The sequence below is a fragment of the Colletotrichum paranaense genome, assembly GCF_030867605.1.
Source record: "Colletotrichum paranaense strain IMI 384185 chromosome Unknown Scaffold_6.1, whole genome shotgun sequence".
In the NCBI taxonomy this organism is placed as follows: domain Eukaryota; kingdom Fungi; phylum Ascomycota; class Sordariomycetes; order Glomerellales; family Glomerellaceae; genus Colletotrichum; species Colletotrichum paranaense.
Window position 1 is genome coordinate 978219 of NW_026848964.1, and position 27847 is coordinate 1006065.

The window sequence follows — 27847 nt, forward strand, 5'->3', positions numbered from 1 at the left end:
ACTCCGTTGCCTCGGACAGCTACGCACTCGCATCGCACCTCTTTCCATGGCGCAGAGCTGACGAATCCCCTCCAACCGGCGCAAACACTACAGCCTGCAATCACGCTCTTGATCGGCATTTCTGAGTATCAGAAAACTCTAAAGAGGCCTATTGCTACCCTGAACGAGCTTGTATGACCCTCAAAACGGCTCATATAGTCCTGTTCCACCCTCATTTGCACACTGACACCTACGTACTCAAGGCCAGACTTGCTACCCACCATGTATAGCAACCGTACGTACCCTTCCGCTCCCTTTGTATCTTCACTTAGCTCGAATTACTTATCATCACGATAGGCTCCCATCCGCTCCTCGAGCAGGTCCCCTTGACCGTCTCTCCGTTCATTTCCCTCCCCACCGCGACAACACTCTCCTACAACTACAAGGCTATGCCCTCAGCCCTGCCCCCCTCAGCAATAGGCGTACCAGCCGCAGTTACCGACGATTCAGCAGCTGGAGACGCCGCCGCAAACAAACCTAAGTATGTGATCTCGCAGTCAGGACACGCAGCCCACCCGGATGATATCATCGCCTCGTGTCGCGCGCTACAAGCACACATTACAAAGATGCAGGAGGACGCCGAGCGCGACCTGCGGGACCTCGAGACCAGGATAAAAGAGCGAGAACTGGCTGAGAAGAGAAGAGTTGCGCCCGGCTGGCTGGACAGTGAAGCCCGGATACTCGAGCCGGAAAAGGTGGGCGGGCCATCCGAGGAGGAGGATGGGCATCAGACATCAGCTGTAGCGGGGACCAGTGAGATGCCGTTGAACGATCAAGGTGCGGAGCTAGACCGAGTGTTTGGCGGGTTGAGCATGAAGTGAAGCCTCTTCGGCTGATTGGGATCTTTTGTTTTATTCGCGGGCGTTGTGCATGAAAGCCGGGGCGGCCTCATCTATTGATATCTTTCACACGGCCAACCTGCCGTTGCCGCGACGGATTTGGTTGAATTGGCAAACCATCTGCATGGGGGAATCAGACAATGCTTTGGCTACTGATGCTGCGACACGGAGTCGCTTGCGCGAGCCTGATCAAAAGCCAAGCCAAGCCAAGCCAAGCCAGCCTGGGTGGAGGGCAGCTCCCTGAATACCTGTACACACTGGGCAAGCTATTATACCGACTATAAGGAAAAGTATGGAGAGGGTCCAGTTGTATACAGTCTAAGCAGCCTTCAGGAGATGGGAACATCGTGCAAGCGGCATGTCTTCGTACGCCGCACTCCTAAGGAGACTCCTCAAGCTGGTTGGACTTGTAGGTAATGACCTTCTCTCAATTGACAAGAGCGGAAACGCTCGATGCCGCATCACGTCTAAGTAACCCTACTGTGATGCTTTGGGACATCAACTATCCAATGCACGTATGCATCGAGTTTCGGAAAGAAGACGTGATCAGCAGAACCATCCCGGCTACTTGTACGGTATCTGAGAGCGAGACTACGGCCTAAGAGTCGGGCTCTTAAGCCCCGTCTACCGATTTCAATTTCTAAAGAACACCATTTGAACATGATGCGTACTTTCTACACACCCCTCAACCCTACGCTCTGCAGGTACATGAGCTACTATCGCGTCGCCAGACTTGCTTTTCCATTTGCACCAGCCTGGCAGCCATGACAATGCACCGATTGGACTGAAACCAGGACCCTTGAAAGACTAGATGAACACTACACAGGCTCGTCTAGAACTAGGTGATCAGTAAAGGTTGGCGGACTAGCCCGCCGAGGTATACGTTCCAAGTTTAGGGTACCTCTCAATTCTCTCAAGGGTAGATAGCGAATAGTCTGAGAACCTCGGGATCTGCTGCCACATATAGGCCCTAATTCCCGAGATCTTGGTGTTCTGCTTCGCGTGGGGGAGCCACGCTAAGACCTTATCCCCTACCGGCAGTGGCCCCCGCGGCGCCGCTTTGCTCGGCCGGGAATGAGGAACGACCCGAGTCGTGTATGACAAGTTCCGTTGCAAGTTCGGCATACCGATATTTGCGAAGGCCGGCACTTATAGTTCGCCTTTCATCGTTTTGGCATCCAGCCGTGTGGTCCAGCTTGCGGGAAACGGACATTTTCGGTGAACTTGACACTCGTTCTTTCTGCTTTCTTGGGAGGGATCACCGTGGCATTACTTCATTTTCTGCCCAATAACGATCTTCGAACTATGCCATATTCCTTTTCGGCAGTGCGGCACTTGGATTGCCATGGTGCCAAACGAGGCACTGATGATATATAGATGAACCCTCGGCCGAACCCTTCGAACAACCTTAGATGTTCATGATCATCCGCTTGATCTTGTCTGAATTACCACTCTATGATTGGAATCGGCATCAAATTCTACCTTCAAGAAAATCACAATGGGCTTTAAAGTCATCATTGTCGGCGGCAGCGTCTCGGGCCTCTCCTTAGCTAACATGCTGGAGAGGCTCGACGTCGACTACACCCTCCTCGAAGCATACCCCAATATTGCGCCACAGGTTGGCGCGAGCATTGGTTTACTCCCCAATGGATTTCGCATCCTTGATCAACTTGATTGTTTTGAACCAATCCTTGAGATGGTTGGAGAATACCACCTGAAGAATAGCCTCTGCGGCCCAGATGGCAAACCACTAGGCCCGCCTAGCATGGCGAATATCCAACACCTAGAAGCCCGGTAAGCTGAGGCCGGAAGAGGATGCCGAATGAAAATGTAGCAGAATAATGACAATCGGTCTTTGAACTAGGCTTGGTTACCCTTCCATCTTCATCGACAGACAGATGCTTCTGCAGGTTCTCTTCGACAACCTGAAGAACAAAGATAAAGTCATACCAGAGAAACGGGTTGAAAAGGTAGAGCTCCTCAAGGAAGGGGTGCGTGTACACACCAAAGATGGCTCCGTATTTGAAGGCGACATCGTGGTCGGGGCAGACGGCATCCATAGCACCGTCCGGGAGGAGATGTGGCGCATCGGCCATGAAGAACGACCAGGCTACTTTCCTCTTGATGAACACTCTCGTAAGTCGCCGATTGCTGAGGCCTGACCTGAAAACTGGCTGCAAGTCCCTTAAGAAGCGTAGCTACAGTAGCTCGTATGCTTATTGCATCTAAACCGAAGCCCTGACGATATTGTCTAGGAGTACCCGTCGCGACGAAATGCATCTTTGGCATCTCCAAACGCCCGAGCAACCTCCCCATCCACAATCAACAGATGGTCTTCAACGAAGGCAGAAGTTACCTTATCATTAGCGCACCTGGCAATCGGACATACTGGTTCCTGTTTTCGGGCGTCGGAGACACCAAGTACGGAAAGGACATACCAAAGTACTCGAAGGAAGACACCGAGAAGCTGGCTCTGGAGCACTGGGAAGATCTAGTCTTTGAGAACGTCACATTTGGCGACGTCTACAAGAACAAGATCATGGCTACTTTGGTGCCACTGGAGGAGTACGTCTTTGAGAAGTGGCATTACCAAAGAATCGTTTGTATCGGCGATGCTAGTCACAAGGTTGGTTCAGATCCCCCGCTTATCGTTGAGACTTTTACACTGACATTGAATTCCTTCATAGATCGATCCCATCTCCGGCCAAGGGGGTAACGGCGCCCTGGAAGCTGCGGCGCTTCTCACAAATTCCCTGACCGACATGTTGGAAAAGAACCCCAAGTCTCAGCCGACAGAAATTGTCGAAGCCGCCTTGGCCCAAGTCCACATCAACCGCCACGAGCGAGCCAAGACCTTGGTAGCGAATGCGCATACGCTTCAGCAGGTCTTGACTGGAAGATCGCCGTACTCCAAGATCGTCACCAAGTACCTCGTCCCCCTGTTAGGTGATGAAGGCTTCCTCGGCACAGCGGTCCCCATTTGCAAAGCAAGCCACAGGGTTTACAGGCTTCCCTTGCCCCAGCGACGCCGCCTTGTGCCTTTTGACGATGAACTCCCTGCCCGACCTATGACAACTCAAGCAGCATCGAGAATGGCTCTGGTCTTGGCATCCGGGTCTTTCGTGGCGTTGCTCTACTACTCTTGCGGTTTCACCCACTTCTCTGAGTTGATTGGAAGCGTCAGAATATGGATGTCTGGAGCATGGGATCTTGGCCTCGCTCAAGCAACTTCAAATCTGACAAAGACATCCTCACTTGGTAGCCTTGTTGAACAGATCCAATTCAAGACAAGTCTCTTCTCTGCTCTAGTCATCTGGCTTGCAGAAAGTCATCGATTCGGTAACAGACTTTCGGTCCTCCTATGGTAGGTTGCCCACCGCTAATGTCCCGCCACACGCCGATCTAACGTAAGGAACTGCAGGCCTTCGATTTCGGCTGCCGCGTTCATGGCCCTCGGACCCAAAGCCGTTATGCCACTCCTAGGTCTCGGTATAGTCACTCGAGGCACCAACACTCTGCCTGGTAGACACGTACCAGTCAAGTACGCCAAGGCAATTCTGCCGTCGGCCATCGTTGGCTACGCCATCCCCACGATCCTCGCCAGCCTGCCAATTCAAGACCCACAGATCCGACAGGCCGTCGGTTTCGTTGTATCTGCCGCTCCAGTCTCCAGCGCGGCTCTACTTAACGGCACTGCCTCGGCCATACAAAAGGTGAAGGATATAACTTCATCCACGAAGGCCACCAAAGACGTAAAGGAAAGAGACAAGGACGAGTTTGTTGAAATGTACGACAGAAAGGATGTGGTACCGCTCAAGATGGCATACGCATTCCCGGCGGGCGCCTGCGCTACCGTTCATATCGCAAGCGCGGTGTATCCGATCCTGGCGACAACTTCATTCAGCAACTTGGCAGGTGGTCTTAACACGAGCATCGGCTTATTCGGACTCGCTTCTGCTGCTTTGTCCCTCTACTCGGCGTGGAACCTGCGATCAGAGGGTTTTGTTACAACTCAGCAGGCATTGCTGGGCTCTCTGGGGTACATTGCTAGTGGCTTTGCCGTGGGCCCTGGGGCAGCGCTTGCAGGCTTCTACTACTGGCGTGAAAACGTTTTGGATGCCTTGGGCAACTAGTCATTGGTACCCGGGAATCCAGGTCCAAGCTGGACGACGTTGGGAGGTGTAGACAGTAGAACACAAGTTAAATCATTCCCCATACTTTAGAAAGATAGTAGCAGAATCGCGTTGTAGCTTACATCATTTACTATCATCATACCATTTGATGGCTTACATGTATCAGAAGTCAAAGTTGTTTCCAGCGCCTGCCAATAGGAACTCCAGAGCCGACGGAAGCTGCAGCATATCCATAGTATTGGCATCAGTGAGGCCCATATCGTCTCCCACGAAGCCAGTGCCATAAGCCTGGCCGTCTTGGGACATATTACCAACTACAGCTGCCGCGTACTGCTCCACCGGATCTCTAGCTAAACTATGCCCTGGTGCCGCATCTATATGCTGTGAGCCATAAGCTGGGCCAGAAACTAGAGGCCGCCCTGGAACACCATTTCCCACGGATGCTGACGATCCGACGATGGTGTGATCGTTATGTCTGAGAATGTCGGTCGGAAGAGAGATCCTGGAAGGATTCTGCTCCCCAAAATTAGCCACTCGATCGCTCGCGCCATCAAATCGGGTGGATTGCTGGTCAAGATCGCAACTCCTTGGTCGTTTCGGCTCGAATAGATTCAGCAGACTTTGCGCGTACAACCACTGGGATTTCATTGCATGCAATGTCTGTATCATGGATTCAGTATGGCGCTTTGACTTGGCTGCGACGATTGGATTGCTAGAGTGCATCTGGCTTGCTGTGTGAACCAGAGCTGTGAAGAGCATGTGGAGGCTTGGAAGCCACAAGCCGGCCAGCATCTCTCTCTTCCGCAAAGATTCAAAGATGGAGGCGATTGTAGCCGCTGCGTCAGAACATATGGTCAGATCGTTGCTTGCTTCTACTGAAGAGGGTCCCGATACTGTCCGAGGAGGCGGCCGATGAAGGAGGATGAGAAAGTTGTTGTATGTGATGTGGAACATTGACTGCCAAATGTCTGGATCCCCTGAGGATAGCTGGAGTCGTTCGGGCAGATTGGTGACCAACTCAGCGAGCGCAATATCAGCTTTCCTTGTCGCCTCAGCCTTTTCTCCTTCTTTGCAACGTAGAGCAACTCGCTTTTTCATAACCTTTGCGAAAATGATGCACAGTTGTGTATGCTGAACTATGAAAGACGCTTCGGCTTCCGGTGTATCTTCTAGATGACACTCTTCGATGAGTGGCACATCGGAATCGTCAAGGCTTCTATGGTAGAAGTAGAGAGTCAGTATGGGGATATTCCAGATTGCGGGGTGGTTGGCCGAGCAATCCACTTACATGGCTTGAGGTCTACCATGAGCCATAGAAACCAAAACGTCATATTGATACAAAGTCCACCATAGCCTCCGCCATAGGCGCTTATCCATGACGTTAAGGCCTGATGGTGTAGCATCCCGATGCATGCCCATACCGTACGCCGTTCGAGCAGCAATACCAATCCAATACCATGAATTTGAGATGACATCCTCGAGGTCGTCGCATTGCCAAGTCAGAAGGATAGCAGCTTGTAGGTACGTTTCACGATGTTGCTCGAAACGACAGTCAAACAAAGCTTTCGCTCGCTTGAAGAAGACCGCCTTTAACGCCTTGAGCTCATCACGCTCGTTGGACAAGACGTGCGCCCCGACGAGTAGGATAGCATTCAGCAAAAGTAAAGATAACGGCCGTTGCCTAGCGAAATCCTCGCTGGTCTCTGTATTGTTGTACTTCTTCATGAAGAACTCTTCATCGACAATGGGAATGCCACGGTTGATGTGCATAAAGTAAGCCTGAACAAGTTTATCAGCCAAGGCCTTGGTGGGTAGTTCCAAGGCTTCGGGCGGCACTGAAGACATCCTCGGGGCAAGAGGGTGACTCCCGAAATGTAGGACATTCTGATCGGGCCGTTGAGACCGCTGCCGAACGAGGTAGTTCAAGTTCGAGAACTCGGTCCCGATGAAGTAAAGTCTACCGCTTGGTAGAATATCTTGATATCCTGTCTCTTCTCGGTCAAGAAAATCAGCCAAATTTCGCGTTGCGACCTCAGTAGCGTAATGGGTCTGAGCATTGAGCTCGTTTCCTGGAGCCGATGCTGGCCGCGAGTCGACGTTGACTGGTACCCACGGACTGGCGGCATTCGATGCTGTTGGCGTGGTTGTGGGTCTAGAGCTCGGTGCTGTTGTTGTCTTTGGCTGAATAGAGACGTTGGGGCTCCGAGATACCCTTGTCGAGGACCTAGTCTTCTTCTTCTCAAAGATCCGACAGTCGGAAATGTTGTTTGCGTCGCATTTGGAGCATGGCGTGCCCTTTTCGAGGATGTCGCAACGCACTTTCCGTTGATGACACGTCACGCAGGCCCTGCCATCTAATTATCAGAGACAAGACTGTCGGTCAGAACGCCTCTTGAGAATGAAAAGAGAGTAAAAAGAGAGTTGGGGGACAGGGGGTGCCATACTGGTTCTCGCTTTCTTCGACGCCTGGCCAGACGCCGATCCTGTCGGAGAAGATGCGCCTCTACGCCCTGCGGCCGACATGACTCAGTATTGGCGGTAAGCCGCCTTCTGGAAACTTATTTTCCGAGCGGGATCTAGATTCAATCACAGCATCGCAGGTGTGATGGCGCGCCTTTGACTGCGCTGACGCAAAGCTTGACGGATGTGGAGGCAATGTGGACTGGACTGGATATAAGTCGGAAGTTGTGGTGGATTATTCAAATACCGAGCAACGTGGCCTCGGGAGTTATGTCAGCAGAATTTGCAATCCCGGAAATACAAACCAATCAAATCTCTTTTCTCTTTTCACATGCCCTCAATCTCTTCTAGTGCGGAAACTTGGGCAGCTTCTTGTCGGACACTTTAACCAATTACAACTATGGAAAATGGCTTGTTCTACTTCCGAACGACTTGCGAAACATTGAATGCAGTAGGAAAATGGAACCAAATACGTAAAACAATCTAGCAGGGTCTTCCAGAAGTTTTTTCTTTTGTATGTTCGGGTAGCAATGGGCAAATATGGAGTTGCTTGGACATATAAGAGGAGCTGGGCAGTTCAGTGACAGTCTGAGTGACCAGGACTGCACAGACAAGACCACAACCACTTGGACGAACCTCATTGAGCAGACTTCAGACGCAAAGTACCCTCGAGGACTATAATGGATGCACGTCCGTTCGAATACGCAAACGAAGAAGATGGAGACCGGAAACAAGAATCCACCATGGCACGGGATGTTGAGTTGAGCGGCGACACTTCCGATGGCTCATCTCTGAAGGAAACAACGGAGGATTTGCTGAACGCTACGACGTTATCGCCTGTAAGTGGCTCTTTCGTGGAGAAGTTTGGTTTAACGATGTTCTTACTTTCTATTCTAGCTGCGTAAACTGCACATTGTTGTAGCGGGCTTTACCTGCACTTTCAATGGCAACCTCGGGTCATCCATGCCCTCAGGCGCACTTGACGCCATTAGCGAGCAATTCGGAGTTACCGACCGCGTCCATCTGATTCTTCTCAACTCGCTATTTATGTGCGGGTACGTGCTTGGGCCTCTGCTATTTGGGCCCTTGAGCGAGTACATCGGCAGACGACCGGTGCTGATCGGTACATACTGCGGATACATCATCTTCATGCTGGCCTGTTCTGGAGCACCAACCTACCCGGTGCTGTTACTTTTCCGTCTTCTTTGTGGCATCAACGCGGCAGCGCCAACAACGGTCATCGGTGGACTCTACGCCGATATCCTCGATAATCCCGCGGTTCGAGGAAACGCCATGGCACTTTACATGACAGTCACAACTGTCGGCCCACTCATCGGGCCCATTGTTTCGGGCTTCTCTTCTCCGATGTCCTGGCGATGGCCCTTCTGGATCGCCGGCATCCTTGGAGTATGCGGATTGCCTCTCGTTCTTACTCTGCCGGAGACATACGCGCCCGTTCTCCACAACAACGCAGTTAAGAGGCAGCTGAAACGAAACAAGGGTGCGGTTGATGGCAAACAGCAACAGCAACTGCAGTTACAGCCTTTCAACGTACGAAAGATCTTCCTCCGGCCCATGAAGCTCCTCTTCACCGAGCCAATCCTCATGGCGACATCTGCGTATCTGACGATGGCATACTCTGTATTTTACCTGTTATTTCAGGCCTATCCAGTCATCTTCAAAGACTTCTACGGCATGTCTCCCGGGATGGCCGGACTCGCGTTCCTACCTGGTAAGACGACGCCCATGATGCTGCAATAGACGATGAAATGAGCTAACATATCTACGAAGTTGTTCTTGGGGTGTTCTTTGCTCTTGCCATCTTCTCCGCATGGACACATTATCACGATGAGCAATTTAAAGCCGGGGTGGAGTGGGCCTTGAAGCCTATTAATCGGAGACTACCTCTTGCATGTATTGCCGCTCCTCAGTATGTTCACCCTCCACGGTCTCATACCTTACACAAATGATAAGGAGCCACAACTAACAATCGTTTCCATAGAATGGTCATCGCTCTGTTCTGGCTTGGCTGGACCGTGTGGCCATCCACATCCCCTGTCTTGCCTATGTTTAGCGGTGTACTTTTTGGCTGCGGATTCAATCTGCTCTTCATGGGCATGATCAACTACCTCACAGACGTTTTCCGGCAATATTCTGCTTCAGCACATGCAGCGGCTAGTATGACGCGCTCAATCGGAGCCATCACCCTGCCTCTGGCGGCAGGCAAGATGTATGGCAACCTTGGAGTTCATTGGGCTCCATCAGTTCTGGGCTTTATTGCCTTAGCCATGGGAGTAATCCCATTCATTTTTATCAGATTCGGCGATAGCCTCGCTCGGAGTAGCAAGACAGCACGAGAAGCGTTTGCCATTGGAAACTGAGATGGATAATTAACGAGTACATGATTATAGAATAGTAATGATTAGACATAGACGATAGACATAATAATACTTATTCCAAAGCCTGAAACCCCCTTTCGAAAACTTCCCTCCCTAGAGTACCTAGCTCCGCGATTCCATGTTGGGAGATGCGGTCCCCCACAACATGATGCGTTGCTCCACCTAAGGTATTGTACTGTGGATAAGCCATTTTCCCGAAGCCGTTATTCTCCGAAGAGAGACCATGGAGTGAACCGGACATTTCATTTATTCAAATTTTTTGAGCTTGTGCTGCGATGATGAAGCTGTGGCTCAATAATCCTATACATGTCGTGGCTGTAGACACAAACACTATTGGAAGGGCGTTTCAGAGCACAAACGGCCTACACGAAACACAATATACATCAGGAGCAATCGCATCATCATGGCAATACCTTCAACTATGGTCAGAGTAACCGCTACGAGACTCTGCAGTAACGCAGGTCTCTTCTCTCATAGGGTATCAGTAACCTTTAAGAGCGAACAACAGGAGAGACTCCTTAATGTCAAATATCACATGAGTCTGAGGAATCAGAAAATGAAATTGGATGAACCGCTGAACCAAAATCTTTCCATTCTGTTTATCGACGCTGCCGTGCGCCGCATCGGGAGTGGGTGCCGTAACGGTCTGCAGACCCACTGAAACCCGGACTTCGGACTTCTTGGCATTGCCGAGGTGCGAGCTCATACACGGAGGACAGTACGGAAATGGTAAGTAATTCGCCGGATGGGTCACTTAGACCATAGGCCTAAGACTACTTGATGGCTTAATCGTGACTTACGTATAGCATCTTCGTAGTAGTCCGCTGGAAAAACTGAGAATTATCAAGGGTTTGGCGTAGGAGAGTGAGAGTTCACATTAGGCGGTTCTTGCCAGGGAGACGAAGAGATATGTATTGTGCAGCTGAAGAACCTTTGGTCGGCCAATTATATGAGTTTCTACATGCAAGTTGGCCGAGAAAGAGCTTCCAGTAGGCTTCCGGCCGGACAGATACCCAGAAGAGGCATGCCCATGTAATGCAGGTGTTCAAATAAGAATGTGGCTTGAAGACGGAACCAGGATATGCGGAATGATGATTCATAGATATCAACTCTGCTCTAACGAGCTAGAATTAGCGACATACGTATAGTCTGTCTCTACGCTGACAGGTATCCGTCGCCAATGCGGATATGGGACGAGAGTACTTGCATATTATCGGTAAAGACTAGGGGCATGTTCTGCAAACCCCCATTCTCCACCCGCTAGTGTCGGAAAGGGATGTGCTGCCACGAGGTCTCAGCTTGGCACACCGTTCCGAACCGTTATTTTCGATCTGCGTGTCAACATGCTCCCTAGGCAGATCGTTCAGGTAGCGATGTGGCTGATATGTAGCAAGCCCCTTGTCGCCAGACGATACCCCTGTGACCATCTCGTCAATGTTAAAGCTCAGCCTTTCCGTCCAACACCAAGGTTTCTCATGTACGCCATCAGTACGCAATATTCCTCTCCTGACCTAAGCCTCCAATCCAAAATCGCTTTTAGGCGAGGGCCGCTTGACGAAACAATGAGTGAAGGAAGAGGTGAGACAAAAATACTCAACCGCTCAAGCTTCTAGATTTAGTACTAACACCACCGATAAAGCTACATACGGATATGTCGACCCAAATTTCGTCAATCCAGGTGGGAAATGGGACACGCCAGTCATTATCTACGGCTACACTCCATCCTTCGTCCTTACAGTACTCGCCGATGTCCTCTTCTTCCTCCTTCTCATCGTCCACACATGGCAGATCATCCGCTACCGCAGCTGGTACTTCGTCACCTTCCCAATCGGCCTCCTATTTGAAATCGTCGGCTACGTAGCCCGCTCTCTCTCCGCCAAAGCGAACCCGTATAACCTCATCTACTTCATTCTCAACTACTTCTTCATCGTCACGGCACCAGTCTTCCTCGCAGCCGGCATCTACGCGATTCTATCCGCTCTCATCAGTCGTCTTGGGCGACAGTTCACGCCTTTGCCGCCTAAAGTGGTTTTGTGGTTCTTCATCACCTCGGACGCCATCGCAACCATCACGCAGATCTCGGGCGCCGCTTTGATCGGAGTCAAGCAGTCGCGCCGCGAGGACCCTACGACGGCCAACAATATTTTGCTTGGAGGACTTGCCTACCAGGTCTTTTCAATCGGATGTTTCGTCATCACTACGTTCATATTCCTCTTCAGAGCTCGAACATCGATCAAAGAACATAGGCTTACTACTTTCGTGGCTGTGTTTTCGGGGGCGACGTTGTTGATTTACCTGCGTACCTGCTTCCGTCTTGCCGAAACTGCGGAGGGTCTTGGGGGTTACCTCTACTCGAATGAGGTTTTCTTTGGCGTGCTTGAGTTTGCGCCCGTGGTGTTGGCAGTGATATTGCTTTCCATCTGGCACCCCGGGAGATGTGTAGCAAAGAAGGTCTCCGGTGGCGTTGATGATGCAGAAAAGGCTAGAGTACGCAGTCGTGAGTCTATTCAGAAATAGGTTCTTTGGCAAGGTCGAAAAGATAGAACGGGTTTCAATGTTTCTCGCCCAAAAGATGAGGGTAGCTGTTATTGATAAAGCTATTTATGCTCTGAATACCTAGTCCTAATCATCTACCCACACCTCAACACGGTGGATATCTTGCTGCCCCAGTCGTTTGCGCATCTACAGTTGCCCATAGCTTCTTCTCAAGCTCGGTTCCTTCCTCCACCGCCGCCTGCCCAAAGATTCCAAAGCCAGGCATGGGCCTCGGCTTCGATTCTAGAAACTTTCGACGAGCATCGAGAACCCAGTCGATGAGCTTCCGCAAATCATAGCTTTGACGAAGCCTTCTCTCCATAGTTCTCCGCGCGCGCGAGAAAGATCTAGATGCGGGCGACTTGTCGGTAGTCGACTCCATTTCTCTGGCCAAGATAATGAATCCCATGGGAACGTCATCCATATCATTGGACTGCGGATGGCGTGCGACAATATTTTCCATCGTCTGAAAAGCAAGCAAGAGGAACTCTTCAAGCCAGACCTTGATTGCGTCACGCCCACCTTGCTCCATGATCTCGGCAAGGCCAAATAAGACGCGCCGATGCTTTCCAAAAGTGACACTGTCCAGCTCGTCGTCGAATGAAAAGCCAGGAAGACCCTGCAAAGCGGCTCGTAACGGGTGCTGAACCTTGTACGCTGTAGGTGATTCTCCGAAAAAGGATCCTTCAGAGGTGTCCTCGCCGACGAGAAGTCGATCCAATTCGGAGGAAAGTCTCGAGTCCGCGGTCTTACTTTTCCACCGCCTTGACTTCTGCTTCTCCACCTTCGCGGATGTCTTGACATGTCTGTAGTGTTGCGCTGGGCTTGGCTTTCGGCTGGGCAGTCCGCGCGCACCTCGCTTGATGTCTCGCGTGATATTTTGCTGTGTTGATCCGTCTCGAATCAAGTTGCCGGTCGAAGCACCTTCTATTACACTGACTGGGGCCATGTAAATTGACTCCAGTGCAGCCAGTCCTACGCTAGGATGAGAAGCAACAGGAGGCACAGCAGAATGAACCGGATTTTGGGTATTGCCCATGTCCATTTCGAAGTCTCTCGAATGACCAGTCGAGGCATTCATCTTGAATAACGTCTTAGTGTGGACACTGAATGGCTGACGGTATGAGTCGGTGGGGGTCAATGCTAGATGGGCTTGACTCATGGGCTAGTTTTCGTTTGTCGCATGCAAATTTTCCAGGGTCGTTTAACTCTGCCTGCAAATATGCGGCGAGTTCGACGCAATAACTGGCCGATCTTGGAAGTGAGAGATAGAAAGGAAGGAGGTTTCTCCCAAACCTTAGAGTGCGGTTTGGCGATAGTGCTAGTAAAAAGAAACGACGTTGAAGATGGGCGGGAAAGATGTCACATCGGGGAAAGTCAGAATTAAGCTCGCGGGTAGGGCTGTGGAATTTTGTGGGTCTTCGGGCTTGAAGACTCCACGGAAGAAGTGCGAGCCAGAGAGCCGGAGCTTAAGGAAGTGTTGGAAGAATGAGCAAGAAATGAGCAAAGGCATTCAAATAATGAGAAACTGGGTAGATATTTGTGCTTTCTCATTTCATTACTCGTTGTTTCTACCTATTTGACCATAGAATGGACCTGTCATGAGTCAATGGCGGTGGTGCTGGAAGAAAAGCAGACCCATATCGTGCCTAACCCAGTTCAAAAGAAAATGAAGTTTTGTTCAAAGAAGCTAGACCTGTTGCCTATTGAGAAATGTTTGTTGTGTCTGAGGAACCGCAATCAAGTCGGCGTCACTGTCCAGGTAATACCAGCGATCGGCCTTTTCTGGCCTTGGAGCAGCAGGATCGATTCTGCTCTCTGCTGGGATGTTGAATTCAGCGGTTGTTGTCGCTTTATTTATAAAGCTGTTTGCGACGTCTGGCCGAGAGGTCTGGTTGTAATTGATTTCATTGGAGTCGACCTCTCCTCTAATCAATTCCGCCCAAGTCTTGTGGCTTTCCTCGACCACGCTTTGCATGTAGGTGACATTCTGGTACCAGTCCCCGATGATGTTGATGACTGGATCCCCTCGAGCTACTTTATAGTGCTGCGAAGTATTAGTTAGCACGACCTTTCACGGAACATGATAGGGAAAATCACAGTCCACCAGTTTCGGAATATCTTGATGGTCCCAGGGCGATGCTTTTCAACATCTTCGAACGCTTTGAACAAGTCAGCTCACACAACTCTGTCTTCATACCTGGCTAATGGTCTTACTATTGATGATGGACGCCATGGGATCTTTGATGTCGATGCCGAGAATCTTCCAATCGGTTTCGTTGCCCTTTGCCAGACCCCTATTAGCACATCTCACATGACGGAACGACAATCCAAGTATCGTAGACTCACATCAGCTAAGGCAAGACCACCGAGAATCTTGACTTGTTTCACCTGACCAACGTAGCCGCGGCTGGATAAAGAGTTAGTCACTCAATGTTTGGTAGACGCAAGGCCTGATGAAGCCGTAGTCTGCCTATGACTTACTCTTGACCGATGTCGAAGAGATCTACGGGGTCGTTGTCCCCCAACAGGCTGGTAAAAGAGTGATTGTAATTCGGACTTTCCCAGGTTTGAGGGATAGACCCGTAGATGAAAGGGTACGATTTGTGTGGCCACACATTCTCCACATATCTAGGAGCGCCATTAAGAGAGTCATGAACGATAGGATCTGGAACATAATGGCCATTAGCATAATGTGGTGTTTTCCTGTGAAAGATACCTACTCACTTAGAGGCTCGCTCCTCTTGAGTTCAATTTTGCCGTCTTGCCATCTGGGTACTTCAACCACAAGATTCACCACTTGCTTGTTGCTCTCATCCGGCCAGACTGGCACATCATGCCAAAAGGAAATGGGGTCACCGTACTTTTCGAGCCAAATCCTCCAGTCCTAAAGTTGAGTGTTCAGCATGTAGGATAAGCTAAATTCGGTTGATGGGGCTGATCACCTCTGTGTTGCGGGCACCAACTTCCCTCAAGCTAAGGGCGCTGTAGTTAAAGCTGTGGGAGCTAGTCCAAGCAGCACTGCTCGAGACCGAAAGCGCCGCAAAGGCGAAGAAACATCTGCTCGACATGATTGCTCTCTTTGAATCGAGTCTCTATCGTGAGGTGAGATCATAAATCGTGTGCTCATGAGATAGGGTAGCGCCAAAGAAACACGCCACGCACTTGGAGTATTTTGTATGTCTACTGTGGCAAACCCACACCGCTTCAGTCTATCAAGGTAAGCTGTCCCCTACAGGGAAAGGGGGCTGAAAAACACGTCTATGTTTCTGTGGCGGGGACTGCCAGCAGGGAGGAAGGCTTGGCATAGGGACAGGCGTGAGAAGCTCTGACATGAGGATTGGACGGGCTTGACGGGAAAAGATTAGATTGGAGATTTTGCATTGCAATCCAGGGATCCGCGCTGTCACTGTTGATGAGTTGGTGCGGAGATGGTTGGTTAGAGCCAAGGATACAGGGTTCATGAGACAGGCCAATGACGTAGAAAATGCAACGCACGTGGGAACGCTGTTGTTGTTCCAGCAGCAGAAAGGGGGATTTTCGTCATCGCGAATGAAAAATCCCATATGCTCAATTTGGCGGCCTTGTAACTGCAATGCATGGAGAGTCCTGCGAAAAATCGCCTATTCTTGCCCTCGTCTGTGCTGTGCCGGCATTGATTGCCACACTGACGAGGATAGGAAGGTTACGGATGTACCGGTGGGTCTGCAGTAGGATTGTCTTGATCCCAATGTCCTCGGCCCCTAATCGGCCATGATGAGTTCCTTAGTATGCGTCTCTGATAGAGTTGTCGCCGTTCACTTAACCGTCAGATTGTCACTGACGAAGATTCTTCCAAGCAGATCTTGATTGTGCACGTAACTCGAAGCCTGAGGCTAGCAGTTGACCACGTCTCCCGCAGGTGTCAACGCGATGGACAGAAGAAACCGTCAATGTCACTGAAGAAAGTCGTGACTGATTGAATCACCAAGCAATCTTAGAGTCGAACATCTCAGTAGTGCCACTAGTAAATTTCTGGGCTATCACTTGAGGTATGCGGCCATCAGGAGGCTACCGGGTATCAGAGAGCTGGACCTTCTTTTGAATATCTGACAGCAGGCTATCACTCACTCTGTGGTACAGATTTTGGATAGCACAGCAGGTCGTCTCAATGCCTTCCGCATGAATGTTCCACACAGAGACCGAGATTGAACACGTTGACAAGGGGTCCAGAGAAGCCTTCAGCATTGGTATCTGCCAAGAAGTCGAATGTGGTATGATGGAGACTATGTTTATAATTATTTTGAGTTCTCTGGTCGGATCGACTTTCCAATTCAAGCCAACCCACAGAACTTAATCACATCTGTTTCCGCCGTTGCTTAGCGTGGCACCACGCCCCTGAGAGTGGGTACAACTGACTGAGCTTTGTTCCGCTCATAAGGCATAGAAGGCGTTATTCTGGTGCCGGTCAAGACTGGACTATCACGACTTTCGTCAGCATGTAAGAAAGAAACAATCCATGTCGGGGAATCTTGTTCTCCTTCAGGTGCAAGAGCGCAGAGTGGGCTATGGCTACACGCCGCGGATGCCATCAAATGGTGACGTCAAGGCAGCCATGACGTGGTTGGTTTAGCGTACTATTGTCTCGCAAGGCATCACACCGGTATTTGCACATCATCCACGACATCCTCATCTCCAAAATGCTTCGCCAATCCGTTTTAACACAGAACATATTGATTTGAATACTTAGGTGAACTAAGTTAACGTTACGAAGGCTCTGCCGTCTTGTGGTCTGGTCCCACAACCCGCTTTCCCGTCGGCGGTTGCCACACAGTCTTGAATGTCTTAGCAGCATCACTATACCTACAGCATGGAAACACACGATAAGCCAAAAACTAGAGAAACATTCTTTTTCAATGAACGGCACGATCGATCTTTACTTATGCTATTGCTACAAGTCGCCATCAAACCCCTCAGGCCTAGGCTGGCGTCCCCATCTAACCTGCCGCCCAACGCGGAGCGTCTGACGCCACCCAAGAACCCACGGAAATGCCATATAGAAGAGAGAGAATTGGAGGGACTATGGCTGTATGACATCACTCAAAAATCGAATAGCAGGAGTGACAGAGAACTGAGTCCGCGGCGTCAGCGACGAATTTTGTACTTTGCCGGGGGAGGGTGGCAGATGCCACCGAGCAAGAATCATTGGACTTTCTGCATGGAACTTGTCCGACGGCTCGACAACACAACAGTTACGATCATCTCTGCACCTCTCGCACCGAAACACCCTGTCTCAGTTGCATTCCCTTGCATTCAAAGAGCGTACAGTTCCCTTCTAAGCGAATCACATGACGCCGGCGAAAGTGTGATTGTTGCCGGTGATAGTTCAGGCGGTAACATTGCACTAAGTCTCGTGGCTTGGACTTTGAAGCACCCAAATAAGGAGGTTGCGAACCCACCTGTTGCTGTCATAGCCATCAGCCCTACGGTAGACCTTCGTCATGAACTCCCAGAGATCAGAGTGGTGGAGAAATCCGATTCACTCCACACTTTCGAATCCATCAAAGCCACTGCTGAGGCATGGTGCCCCCCGGAAGCAACTAAAGAGTCGAGCAAAACTTTGCAACAAAAACAAGGGCACAATCATGTCTGCTACGACTGGGGATTGAATGATCCAAGAGTATCTCCCATACACGCCGATCTTGGGGTCTTTCTACAACACAACGTCCGCATATATGGAGTATCTGGGTCATATGACGTGCTAGCACCCGAGGCTATTGCTTTCCGAAATAAGTGCAAGGAGCGTGGAGTCCCTGGAGAGTGGTTGTCATGGGAAAGACAGATGCATTGTTTTCCCCTGATGTTCAAATATGGGCTCAAAGAGGGTAAGGAAGGCATAGACTGGATGATTCATGTTCTCGACAAGCACTGATGAGATATGGGCCTCAACAAGTTACAGCATTGATCAAAGCTGAGTCTCAGGGATCCCAACATGTCATGGGCGACTGACCAACCCTTCCTAAGTATCTACTTCTATAATATTTGGAATGAAGAAGTGCTCTTGATCCGATCTGTTTTTATTTAGGGCACGATTTGCATGGTGTCGAGCTACAATCCACCGGTAGTATTCTCTACAAATTTCCCCGTGTTTACCTTATACATCCTTTTCGTGCTGAGTCGTCGTTCCCCTCTTGACATTCCCTTCTAATGGAATATTCGTAACTTTTGCCGCTTCAACCTCGAAGATGACCGTCACTTTTTCTCACGTATGACCTCGGGTTTCTGAGTGGAAGAAGTGGATGATGATCGACCCAGTCAAGAGAATCATGAGAGATACAATGTAATGCTTCCAACCAATAGGTTCGAGTGCAGTAGGATTGGCTAACATGTTGAAGAAGATTCTCAAGTACGTGGTCATTTGCGCCAGAGCTGTACCTCGAGCACGAAGTTCGGATGGCTAGATCTAGGATACAAGTAAATGTTAGCAGGCCACATACTTCCGTTGTGTTGCGTCTTCAACTTACAAGGCAGTGTCGTAGAACCCGTAGAGGATAACAACACTGGGACCACTGCCACACCGACTGATGGCGACTCAGTATCATCAAAGCTACCAGACAAGTCAGTAATGTCGGCGAAACTGGCAAACGGCCCATCACAACTGGCAAGGAACAGCGGTCGACGCCCGAGTCGGTCAATCGGGAGAGCAGCTGATACTGCTAGGATGATGTTCCAGATTTGCATGCAACCGTTGATGAGCGTTTGATCTCTAACAGAGGTGATGCCAATTGTATCTAGTACAGCCCCGAGGTAGTAAGACACGATGTTTTGCCCGGCCCACTGTCCAAGTACACCCAGCGACATTAAGATAAAACCTCTGTGTCTGTCTCTCGGCGTGGAGAACAATCCCATCTTTGCAGAACTCTTAGCCACCATCTCATCGTGTTGCTCGTTCGATCTCGGTCATCTCGAAGTCCACGAGAACAGAGCTTCGGTCTCCCCCGCCATGAAACTTGGCCAGTATGCTGCGAGACTTCCCAGTCCGGTTTTTGAAGACGAGAGGACGGGGCGATTCCGGGACGAGAATGGCGGCTGGGAGTACGAATAGCGGGATGGCAATCTGTAGCAATGATGGGATGCGCCAAGACCAGCAATTGTCGTGATTTCTGGTTCCGAAGGTCGCCCACGCCGCCAAGCTAGATCTAACAAACCATCCAATGTTATAAAGCCTGTAACACCATGTCTCAGCGTTATTTTATTGACTTGCCTGAGGCCTCATGGTCAGAGCCAGCACCTACGCTCCGAGAATTCCCCGGTGCAATGGGTATGCCAACTCCGTGATAAGACCAGACGCAAGACAACCCCACCAGATGCTCGGCTCGCCGAAGATAATACGACCGATGATGGATTCAGCCTTGTTCGGCGAGAAATCCTGATAAAAGCAATCGATACCAAGAAAACCGTTTCCTACAAAGAGTCCTTTCTTCCGGCCTCAGCGGTTAGCAAAGTAAACCACCACAAGATAAAGTAGAAAAGCATGGACGAAAGCGCCGGGGCGCCGTTGATAAAAACCGAGCCATTACCTCTTGGGGCAGTCCAGGAATGTCTGCCATCGAGGAAGAGTCAAGAGACCGCTCGTCATTGATCCATCGCAACCGTTCGCTGCGCAGAGTAAGGCCAGAAAGATGCAATAGAAGTTGAGGTCTATGAGGTGTCGTTGCGTATAGCACAGGGTTCCGTCGTCTGGGAGAACAGCGACGAGTAACGGGCTGGTGCCTAGGTTCTTACTGAAGAATCCAAATTTCCCAACCATAATGTTTATAAGTCAGAGTTGAAGGGTAAAGCCTTAGAGCTAAATTATATGGGGAGAACGCCGACTCAACTTATGGGCCAGAAAGTGCGAGGAAGCGCAAAGAGAAGAAGAATTCTACGAAATATTGGCTTCTTTGCGTAAATCGTAGTTTAGTCAAGTGCCTTCTCAACTCTGTGAGTGATACTTTCTTAGAGTAACAAAATGCCAAGCGCCTTCCGCGACTTCATTGAGGTTTCTCTCCGGAAAGATCTTGAAAGAACGAAGTCACGTCCGTGGAGTATCGGCTTATTGCATCTTAAAGACGGGGTGTTGACCTGACCAGGGGTACTCAGTGTTACATGTCTACCAACATTTTCCGATAGTCAACAGTCGCGTCTCCCAGGAAAAACATTCTGGCGGGCTGTGTATCCTGAACTAAGAGCATGCGCACATGTCAGTCTTCGGATGAGAGGCATCCCCGTAGCAGATGGGTGTTGTGGCGCGGGATGCGGGGGGTCCACAAACCTGTGTGGGGATTGATGTTGAAGAATCCCCGTTAAATCTACCAATCCTGCGTCCTTTAAGCAGCAAGAATACCCGGGTAGAATCATGCCGTTTGGAAGACACATCAAGAGGCTATGCAAAGTGACCGGGGATGAGCTGACTCGGGAAGTTCGGTCGTCACTAAACGTCCACCCCTGTCGTCGATTGGGAATATTGGCGTACCTCCTCTACGACGATGTCAGGAGACTTTCGGATCTTGCAGATGCGAAAACGGGACTTTAATAACGGCGGTGTGGGAATCTCGTCGCATCTAGCCGCATCCAAGCCTGTCTTGTTGGTATGCTAATCATAGTAAGGCAGTCTCTGAGCCCAGATGATGGTCAAACAATAACGAAATTCATGCCTTGAGATTAGTCTCGTCAAATCATGTCAGCTTATGTCTTCATGTCTCGATGAGTAAACAGAAGCCGTAAGTATGCTACCAGTTTGTCACAAGAAATCAACAATGTAACTTGAATTACTTCATAGTGACTTTACTTAAATGGAGAGCGTGCTCATAACATGATATAGAGCAATTCTGATGGGGTTCTTCACATGTTATAATGAGGGAAGACAAATACATGTTACTCAAGTGTTGAGTTGGCTCTGCATCAACAAAACGGTATCTTGGCTCAATGGGCTGAATCTTCGTTCTCAGTGACGTTTACCCCTGGGATGGTCACAGCGGACCTCTTGAGTCGTCGCTCGAGGTAGAGCCCTATTACGACAGCTTCCATATCACACAGGAAACTGAAAGTATCAGCTAAATATCGCAATCTCCCCCTGACGAGTCTGGCAAGCTCGAGCAACTAAGGTTGAAGACAGGCCGCGAAACATCGCTATTCCTCGTGAGACCAAACTCTATGCCGTTCTTGACCTGATCAGCATTGGAGTCGAGCAGAATGTACCAAAAGACATTCAGGCTCGTTTGAAAGAGGTCGTAGCCGACGCTGGTCCAGTAAAAACGAGCGTTCTCAACTGAGGCGACGGCAGCCCCTTGAGATTCGCCGGCTTGGGGAGGCAATTAGCGTCCGAGACCATGTAAATCTTGAGATGTGATGCTGAGCAGGAGTCTTACCATGCGGCCATCCAGTTTCGGTGACCCACACCTCCTTGTCCTTCCCACAGACACTTGAACTTTGGGCAGCGATTTGCCTTGTTTGATCAAGAGCAGATGTGAATAGGTCAGGGGCGTTTTCAATAGTATTGTTTTTGTCGGACTCCCAGTAGGGGAAGGAGTTATGGCCGAGCCAGTCGGCGGCTTCCACAACGGCGGCATTTTCGGGTAGAATCCATGCAGTGTATGTGTCGACGTGTCCAATGGGTTTGTTTGCCAGGGGAGGTATGCTTTGCTTGATCAAACTTCGAAGGTCCGCAATGTACCCTACGATCACTTTCGCGTCGGCGCCCACGCCAACATATTTACCGGTCAGGCCGCTCGCATGCCGGTACAAATCTTCTGAGCCGACGGAAATGCCGATGACCAGGTTGGTGAAAGCCTCACCATACTGCATGTATGCGGCCGTAAGAGATCTTAGCTCATTGGTGTACATTTGGCTGCCGGCGCTGGCCCAAAGTCCGACCAGAATGTTGGTGTTGGTATCGATGGTAGCCTTGTAAGCCGAAGTGGGTTCAGCCCATGATGAGGTCGGGTCATATGTATTGTTACAGTGGATGGAAGTATATAGACGAGCCGAGGTGAAGTTTTTTCCATCCGCGTCGGCAAGTGTCTTCGCGTTCTGGAAGTAGCGTAAGAAATCATCGTAGCCCCTGCATGACCCATCTTCGTTTGTGGCGCCATAGTTGAATCCCAGGAGGCCCGGCTGGTTTCCTGCCAGGGCGGTAGTAGCCAAGGACACGGCAACTGCGGTCATCAGATACATCTTAGATAATCAGTTGGGATGGAGATAGCTGAGGATCATTCGAGAGATGGACGAAATTTGATTCTCTCCTATTCCCCCAGCAAGAGAGTTCTAGGCAAGCATCTTAAACATGGTGGCCATCTCGGTTTTCTTTGTTAGCCACGAACAGAGCTGAGTCGAACAGTCTTCTTTGCTTGATGCCCCACAAACTGCCACACCTTTGAGCGGACCCCTTTTCTGTTGCATCTAGGAACACCTTCTTTGCTATCGTTCTCTCAGTCTTCCGTGCGATGAAACCGTCAGGGCTAGTGACCCGAGCTACCTAGGAATTCATGCATCGTCCAGATCATTCCCTGAATATCGGCCAAGTTTCCTTGATCATGTCTCGATTGTAACATGGCGTTTATAAGGTAGTCAGCTGCTCAAACCGTGCAGGTGCTTCATCGAACCTTATGAGTGAATAAACCTTCTACACTGTACGGGTAGAGGAGTGAGAGATCGGGCCGGGTGAACATAAGGAAGGATCATCCGACGCGGGGCTAGCTCAGCGCATCTCGGGAATTGGCGACATCACAGGGCGCATTAGCCGCACATATCATGCAAGGACGATGACCACAGTTAGCGCAGCCCCATACCCGAAGTGAAAAATGTGTGCTCCGAGAGGGTGTGAGAGGGCACATCCAGTCTTTCAGGGGCGCGGCCATCCGAACATACCTGAACTGATACATCTCCACGCCCGCCCCTGATTATACTTCGCGATGACCTTGGTCCCAGTCGATGCGGACGCGCGGAAACATGGGTAGACTTAGTATTACTCCATCATATACCGGGCCCTTGTCGGGAATTCCTGGATTTGAATCGTTTGACATGCCTCGCGGAGTCTAGGGTGAATTGGGAAGGTGAAAAGACATTGAAAGTCTAACGGAAAGAAAATTTCACCTGGATGAAGCATTGAAAGAGAGGCGAGTGGGCAGGAATATGACAACAGAATCGATGTGGGTGGGCTGCGCCGCTGCGGGCGCTCTACGCTGGCTCTGCGGCCATAACGCAAGAGTCGCATATCTTCCTATCTCTGTCGGCACAGAAAGCGGAAGTGGATTCTAGTCTTCTCATCGACTACATTGGAAGTAGGTGAAGAGTGAGAAGAGGCCGCCCTGAAATACTACCAGCCCAGTGATCACGTAGCGATAGGTAAGTAAGTAATTAATTAGATACTCAACACCATTGCGATGGTTACTACTGAGAAGCCACATAGAAGAAGAGGTGTGTTGGAAAGCAACGTAGTGCAAACGAGTATTTCCACGCCTTGTTATGGTATTTTATCAAGCTACAGGAATATAGAGAGCGAGGGGTGTCAGATTTTAATTTTAGTCTTTCCTCTCCTATTGAATTCGGGGCCGTCTTGAACATCCAGTCATTAGAACCAATAAGTAAAAAGAGTTCACCCCCCGGTGCTGGACTGGGTGCTGCATCTCTTGGTGCTCATGCTGGGGAATTTCTGTTGCTCATTCCGGGATTCGAACTCGGGGTCTCGTATGGGCTTAGATTGTCGTCGAGTAGGCTGGTTGGCGATTTTAATTGTTGACCATGAACTACTTCACCACCCAGCCAGTTTGACCTGATCCGTCGACCTAGACGGGCGCCTGCTGGCTGGTGACGAGAATGGGCTCGAGGAGGGGTATGTAACCTTCTGTCGTGGTAAGATGCGGCAAGGAAGCTATACACAAGGTTGTCCTGGCCGTACCTTCCTCTCCAGGTCCTCGACGAGCAAGGTGCCTAGAAGGATCATCACAAGACCGGAAATATCGCCATCAACTTAGATAGAATCAGAGAAGAGAATATAAAGCCAGCCTTGTGTGATACTATTCCTGAGGAAAACTGCCCATATCTGTCCAAAGGTTTTGGGCAACACCCAGAGTCTCGGACGGAAGAATTTCGACCAAGGCAGCGAGATAAGGCGGTGCCATGGCAGGTTAGTCACTGAAATTTGGGAGCTCTGGGCATGAAATCCCGTTGCCGACCTGAATGACACAAAATACGAAGACGACACAACATCATCCGAATTACTGTGGCAAAGGAAGATGGCAAAGCTTAATATCAATGGCTAAAGAGTACTCACCCGAGGTGCGATAGCGAGCCTGTAGAGTATTTCAAGACCTCTAGAACATTTTCACATAGACTGACTCTTCGTCAGCTGGCCGCTCTGACAGCGGCCAAATTTATACGAGGTCAGACGGCGACACCGCAACTTGCCGACTCCCCAAGCGTCAAACTTGGATCAAAGGCGTTAGTGGGTGACACTGCAGCGACTTACTCGATACCGTTCCTACATTGATTAGCCTCCACTGTTGGAGATGGTGCTGCTCCAATGCCGAATCCAGGTACTGCTACGCTGACAACTGTTCTAACACAGCCTCTTTGTCCCGTCGGCAGCCTGTGCTGCATCACGGCGAGCCAGACCTCTTGGCGGCAACGAGGCCTCAGGTCTCGGTACACATTTTAAAGAAACGTTGGTTTCAGATAAATAACGTTCGGGTGAAAGGAAAATGGTCACCAGATAATATCGAACTGTGAAGGTTTGTATTGCTGTTTATGAACGATTCGCCGGAGGTCAGCGATTCTTCTCCTCACTCTCTGCTGTCAGTCACCTGTAAAACACTCTAGTCCACAGGGCCTCAGCGCATCACGCGAATACTTGAACTGATTTCGATACGTCTCCCAGTTTATGTTATATGTTACTACCCGTCTTGAGGAAATATTGAGAAGACGCATAATGTATGATGCGAACGCCGAAAGATGCTACAAGAAGGGCACAAACTCGCGCTCGTTTATGGAGTATATGTAGCATATAAGACACGATGGCAAATGTAAAGAGACACTTCTTTATTCATTAAATAATCATGGGTTCTTGATTTTAGGAGCCTGATAAAGTAGATGCCAGGCAATTCACCTGGAGCGAACCTATGGATACCGTACTGGACTCCTTACATCGTTCATATTTGAGTCCTTACGCCAGTATCTCCATAGGCCTTTTCGCACAAATGATAACATCCCCATAGCCGGCCGATATCTCACATCTGGAAGCGATCGATGGCGAGCGCGAGCTCCTTAGCCTCACGCTTCTCCACGTTCTCCTCGCTGAAAGCAATCCAGCTGTCGACAGCCCGGATCAAGCCGACCATCTTCTTCGTGTATGTGTCCTCAAGGACGCTGAAACCGCTACCAGCGCCGCCATCATCACCATCAGCACCACCCTCGCCCTCCTTGGCCATCTCTCGCAAGTAAGCCTTCCGAGCTCGGACGAAGGTGCCAAGTATCTCCTGGCAGGTAGTAGTCTTGATGATATCGTCGGCCCAAGTTTCGGCTGGCCTTCCCTTGGCAATAGTCTGCTTGATGGAAACCTCGTGGGCAATGTTCACCCAGAAGCCCTGCGTAAATCCTCTCTGCTTAGGCACCTCCCTGAAGAGGGTCTTGTCGGTGAACTGGTACTTGAATCGCTCGCACTCGTTCAGAATCATGCACATGAAGTCGGCGATGCGGCCACCTTCACCTTGGAAGTTGGTGAGCTTGCCCTCGAGCTCGAGGTAGCGGCAGACATCGGTGGCGGCCTCCTTGCTCATGAAGTCGAGGGGCGAGAAGGAGAAGCCAGTTTTGAAAACGATGTGAACGATGGTCGGAAGACGATTAGTCGCGATGAGGAGCTTGTCCCCGGCGGTGAGCATCGAGGATGGGACGTCGTACCAGTCCGTTCCGCTGCCCGGTCTCGGGCCAGTGCTGGGTCCTGAGACTGTAATGTTCCCAGGGTGGTCAGTCCAATGCCTTTATTTTTTGTTGGCACCGAACAGGGAAGGGGGCTGATACTTACTTGCATTTCTGCGCAGGTGACGGAAGCTCTCCTTCTTCTCGCGGCGGCTGATGTAGACTGCGTTGTTTGGCTTCGTGGTCTTGCGGTAATATTTGAAGCTGTTGAACTTTGCGAACTGACGATCCATGGCGTGGCCAGTTGGGATGGGAGAGTTTGTCTGGACAGCCGCGTTGGTGGCTTCGATCTTGTCGACTTCCATCTTTCCGGTAGAAGCCATGATGTATTGCGATACCTGCGAGTCTGATGAAGCTGGAAGCAATGGGGTCGAGATCGATGATTGTTCGTTGTGATTGTCTGACTCGGCAGTCTTCGAGTCTTGAGTACCGACTGCTGTGTTGTGTGACGGGAGAAAGGAATCTTTTCAAGAAGGTTCTGCAGGTTATTTCAACAAAGAAGGAGCTCAAAGATCTTAACCCTTCCCGTGGGTCTGTTCAAGCACAAAGTCCATCATTCCTCGGGCCGTGGATGAATGGACTGATTGTCGAGGGTCCGGCAAGGCAACATCGAGCTGATTGCTCTGGAGAGGGGTCAGGGTAGGCGTGCTCGCTGCACGGTCCGAGAGTAACATTCGGCAGTAGGTTCAGACGACAGTTGTCCATGAAAGGTTGGTGATGATTTGGAAGACTTGCCGAGTGCGATGCTTTACAGTGTTGAGTTTTCACATTGGCTTGGCGCAATGAAGGACAAAGATAGCTGAAGGTTCTCGAAAGTTGCGCCCACTTTCGGCAGATTATCCCTCAGCGTCGAAGAACCCCTGGGGGAGGAGTCCCAGACTTCAGGGGCTGGGGAAAAACCTTCAAGGAGTTCATCGATCAAGGCTTAGCGTTGAGCGGGCCGCCGCCCTGAAGCTTCGCCATCGATCCCCGAAGCCGCCGGCCTTCACTAAGGCAGTCTGCCGTTCGAGATCAGGCAACATTGAGTTACGCTAGAGTAAGAGAGCCCCATGGTCGGACCAGACGGATGGACAGAGGTGACCCAAGTGGAAGGAGACCTATCCGGAAAGGCTTTCGAGTTGTGATGAATGCCGGCCATTCTTGAAGATGAAGACAGATTTAATGAAACCAAGCCAATATGCCTTGCAGAAGTCTTCTTGGCAGTCTCTTTGATTGAAGCTGAAACTCGCGGGCACAGCAGGCCTAGACTAGAGAGCACGGTGCCGTTGTGCTAGCACTCTTAGGGCATACAAATCGTACCCAGAAAACGTTTTCATCCGCGAGACTTACAAAGGGGGCTTTTTATGGTAAAGGTTCACCTACGATTGCAATCCAGAGCAGAAAATTTTGATGGCGAGGGAGAGTAAACAAACAGAAACATGAGATCCATCTTTCTTCGCCGATTTCAAGTCCCTTCAAAAGCGTTTTACTACAATTCATGGTTCATTGCCGAGATAAGTGACATCCTTTA

The 27847-nt window shown here is 50.3% G+C and overlaps 10 protein-coding genes across 10 annotated transcripts; 5 read left to right on the forward strand and 5 right to left on the reverse strand.

Annotated features, from left to right (window-relative positions):
- Positions 1-261: 261 nt before the first annotated feature.
- On the forward strand, positions 262-860 carry CPAR01_07952 (uncharacterized protein; the record flags this gene model as incomplete). Its single annotated transcript, XM_060492221.1, has 2 exons — positions 262-274; positions 337-860. 2 exons carry the CDS (start codon positions 262-264, stop codon positions 858-860), a joined length of 537 nt encoding a protein of 178 aa, XP_060348591.1.
- Positions 861-2376: 1516 nt separating this feature from the next.
- CPAR01_07953 (FAD binding domain-containing protein) lies at positions 2377-5011 on the forward strand (the record flags this gene model as incomplete). The annotated part of the gene is made up of 5 exons (XM_060492222.1): positions 2377-2672; positions 2743-3014; positions 3134-3504; positions 3566-4242; positions 4300-5011. The coding sequence occupies 5 exons, from the start codon at positions 2377-2379 to the stop codon at positions 5009-5011; spliced, it is 2328 nt and encodes a 775-aa protein (XP_060348592.1).
- A 162-nt stretch (positions 5012-5173) lies between these two features.
- CPAR01_07954 (fungal specific transcription factor domain-containing protein) lies at positions 5174-7534 on the reverse strand (the record flags this gene model as incomplete). The annotated part of the gene is made up of 3 exons (XM_060492223.1): positions 5174-6227; positions 6300-7329; positions 7456-7534. 3 exons carry the CDS (start codon positions 7532-7534, stop codon positions 5174-5176), a joined length of 2163 nt encoding a protein of 720 aa, XP_060348593.1.
- A 617-nt stretch (positions 7535-8151) lies between these two features.
- Positions 8152-9852, forward strand: CPAR01_07955 (major facilitator superfamily transporter; the record flags this gene model as incomplete). Its single annotated transcript, XM_060492224.1, has 4 exons — positions 8152-8310; positions 8369-9203; positions 9263-9401; positions 9474-9852. The coding sequence occupies 4 exons, from the start codon at positions 8152-8154 to the stop codon at positions 9850-9852; spliced, it is 1512 nt and encodes a 503-aa protein (XP_060348594.1).
- A 1241-nt stretch (positions 9853-11093) lies between these two features.
- Positions 11094-12387, forward strand: CPAR01_07956 (RTA1 like protein; the record flags this gene model as incomplete). Its single annotated transcript, XM_060492225.1, has 2 exons — positions 11094-11448; positions 11510-12387. Coding segments are annotated over 2 exons (1233 nt in total), but the record flags the coding sequence as incomplete, so codon positions are not given.
- Positions 12388-12511: 124 nt separating this feature from the next.
- Positions 12512-13486, reverse strand: CPAR01_07957 (uncharacterized protein; the record flags this gene model as incomplete). The annotated part of the gene is made up of 1 exon (XM_060492226.1): positions 12512-13486. One exon carries the CDS (start codon positions 13484-13486, stop codon positions 12512-12514), a length of 975 nt encoding a protein of 324 aa, XP_060348596.1.
- Positions 13487-14095: 609 nt separating this feature from the next.
- CPAR01_07958 (inorganic pyrophosphatase) lies at positions 14096-15476 on the reverse strand (the record flags this gene model as incomplete). The annotated part of the gene is made up of 7 exons (XM_060492227.1): positions 14096-14452; positions 14506-14567; positions 14623-14689; positions 14755-14815; positions 14890-15073; positions 15133-15292; positions 15351-15476. The coding sequence occupies 7 exons, from the start codon at positions 15474-15476 to the stop codon at positions 14096-14098; spliced, it is 1017 nt and encodes a 338-aa protein (XP_060348597.1).
- A 1850-nt stretch (positions 15477-17326) lies between these two features.
- On the forward strand, positions 17327-18316 carry CPAR01_07959 (uncharacterized protein; the record flags this gene model as incomplete). The annotated part of the gene is made up of 1 exon (XM_060492228.1): positions 17327-18316. The coding sequence occupies one exon, from the start codon at positions 17327-17329 to the stop codon at positions 18314-18316; it is 990 nt and encodes a 329-aa protein (XP_060348598.1).
- Positions 18317-21479: 3163 nt separating this feature from the next.
- CPAR01_07960 (GPI-anchored cell wall beta-1,3-endoglucanase EglC) lies at positions 21480-22599 on the reverse strand (the record flags this gene model as incomplete). The annotated part of the gene is made up of 2 exons (XM_060492229.1): positions 21480-21727; positions 21795-22599. The coding sequence occupies 2 exons, from the start codon at positions 22597-22599 to the stop codon at positions 21480-21482; spliced, it is 1053 nt and encodes a 350-aa protein (XP_060348599.1).
- Positions 22600-25649: 3050 nt separating this feature from the next.
- Positions 25650-26660, reverse strand: CPAR01_07961 (uncharacterized protein; the record flags this gene model as incomplete). Its single annotated transcript, XM_060492230.1, has 2 exons — positions 25650-26365; positions 26444-26660. The coding sequence occupies 2 exons, from the start codon at positions 26658-26660 to the stop codon at positions 25650-25652; spliced, it is 933 nt and encodes a 310-aa protein (XP_060348600.1).
- Positions 26661-27847: the final 1187 nt, after the last annotated feature.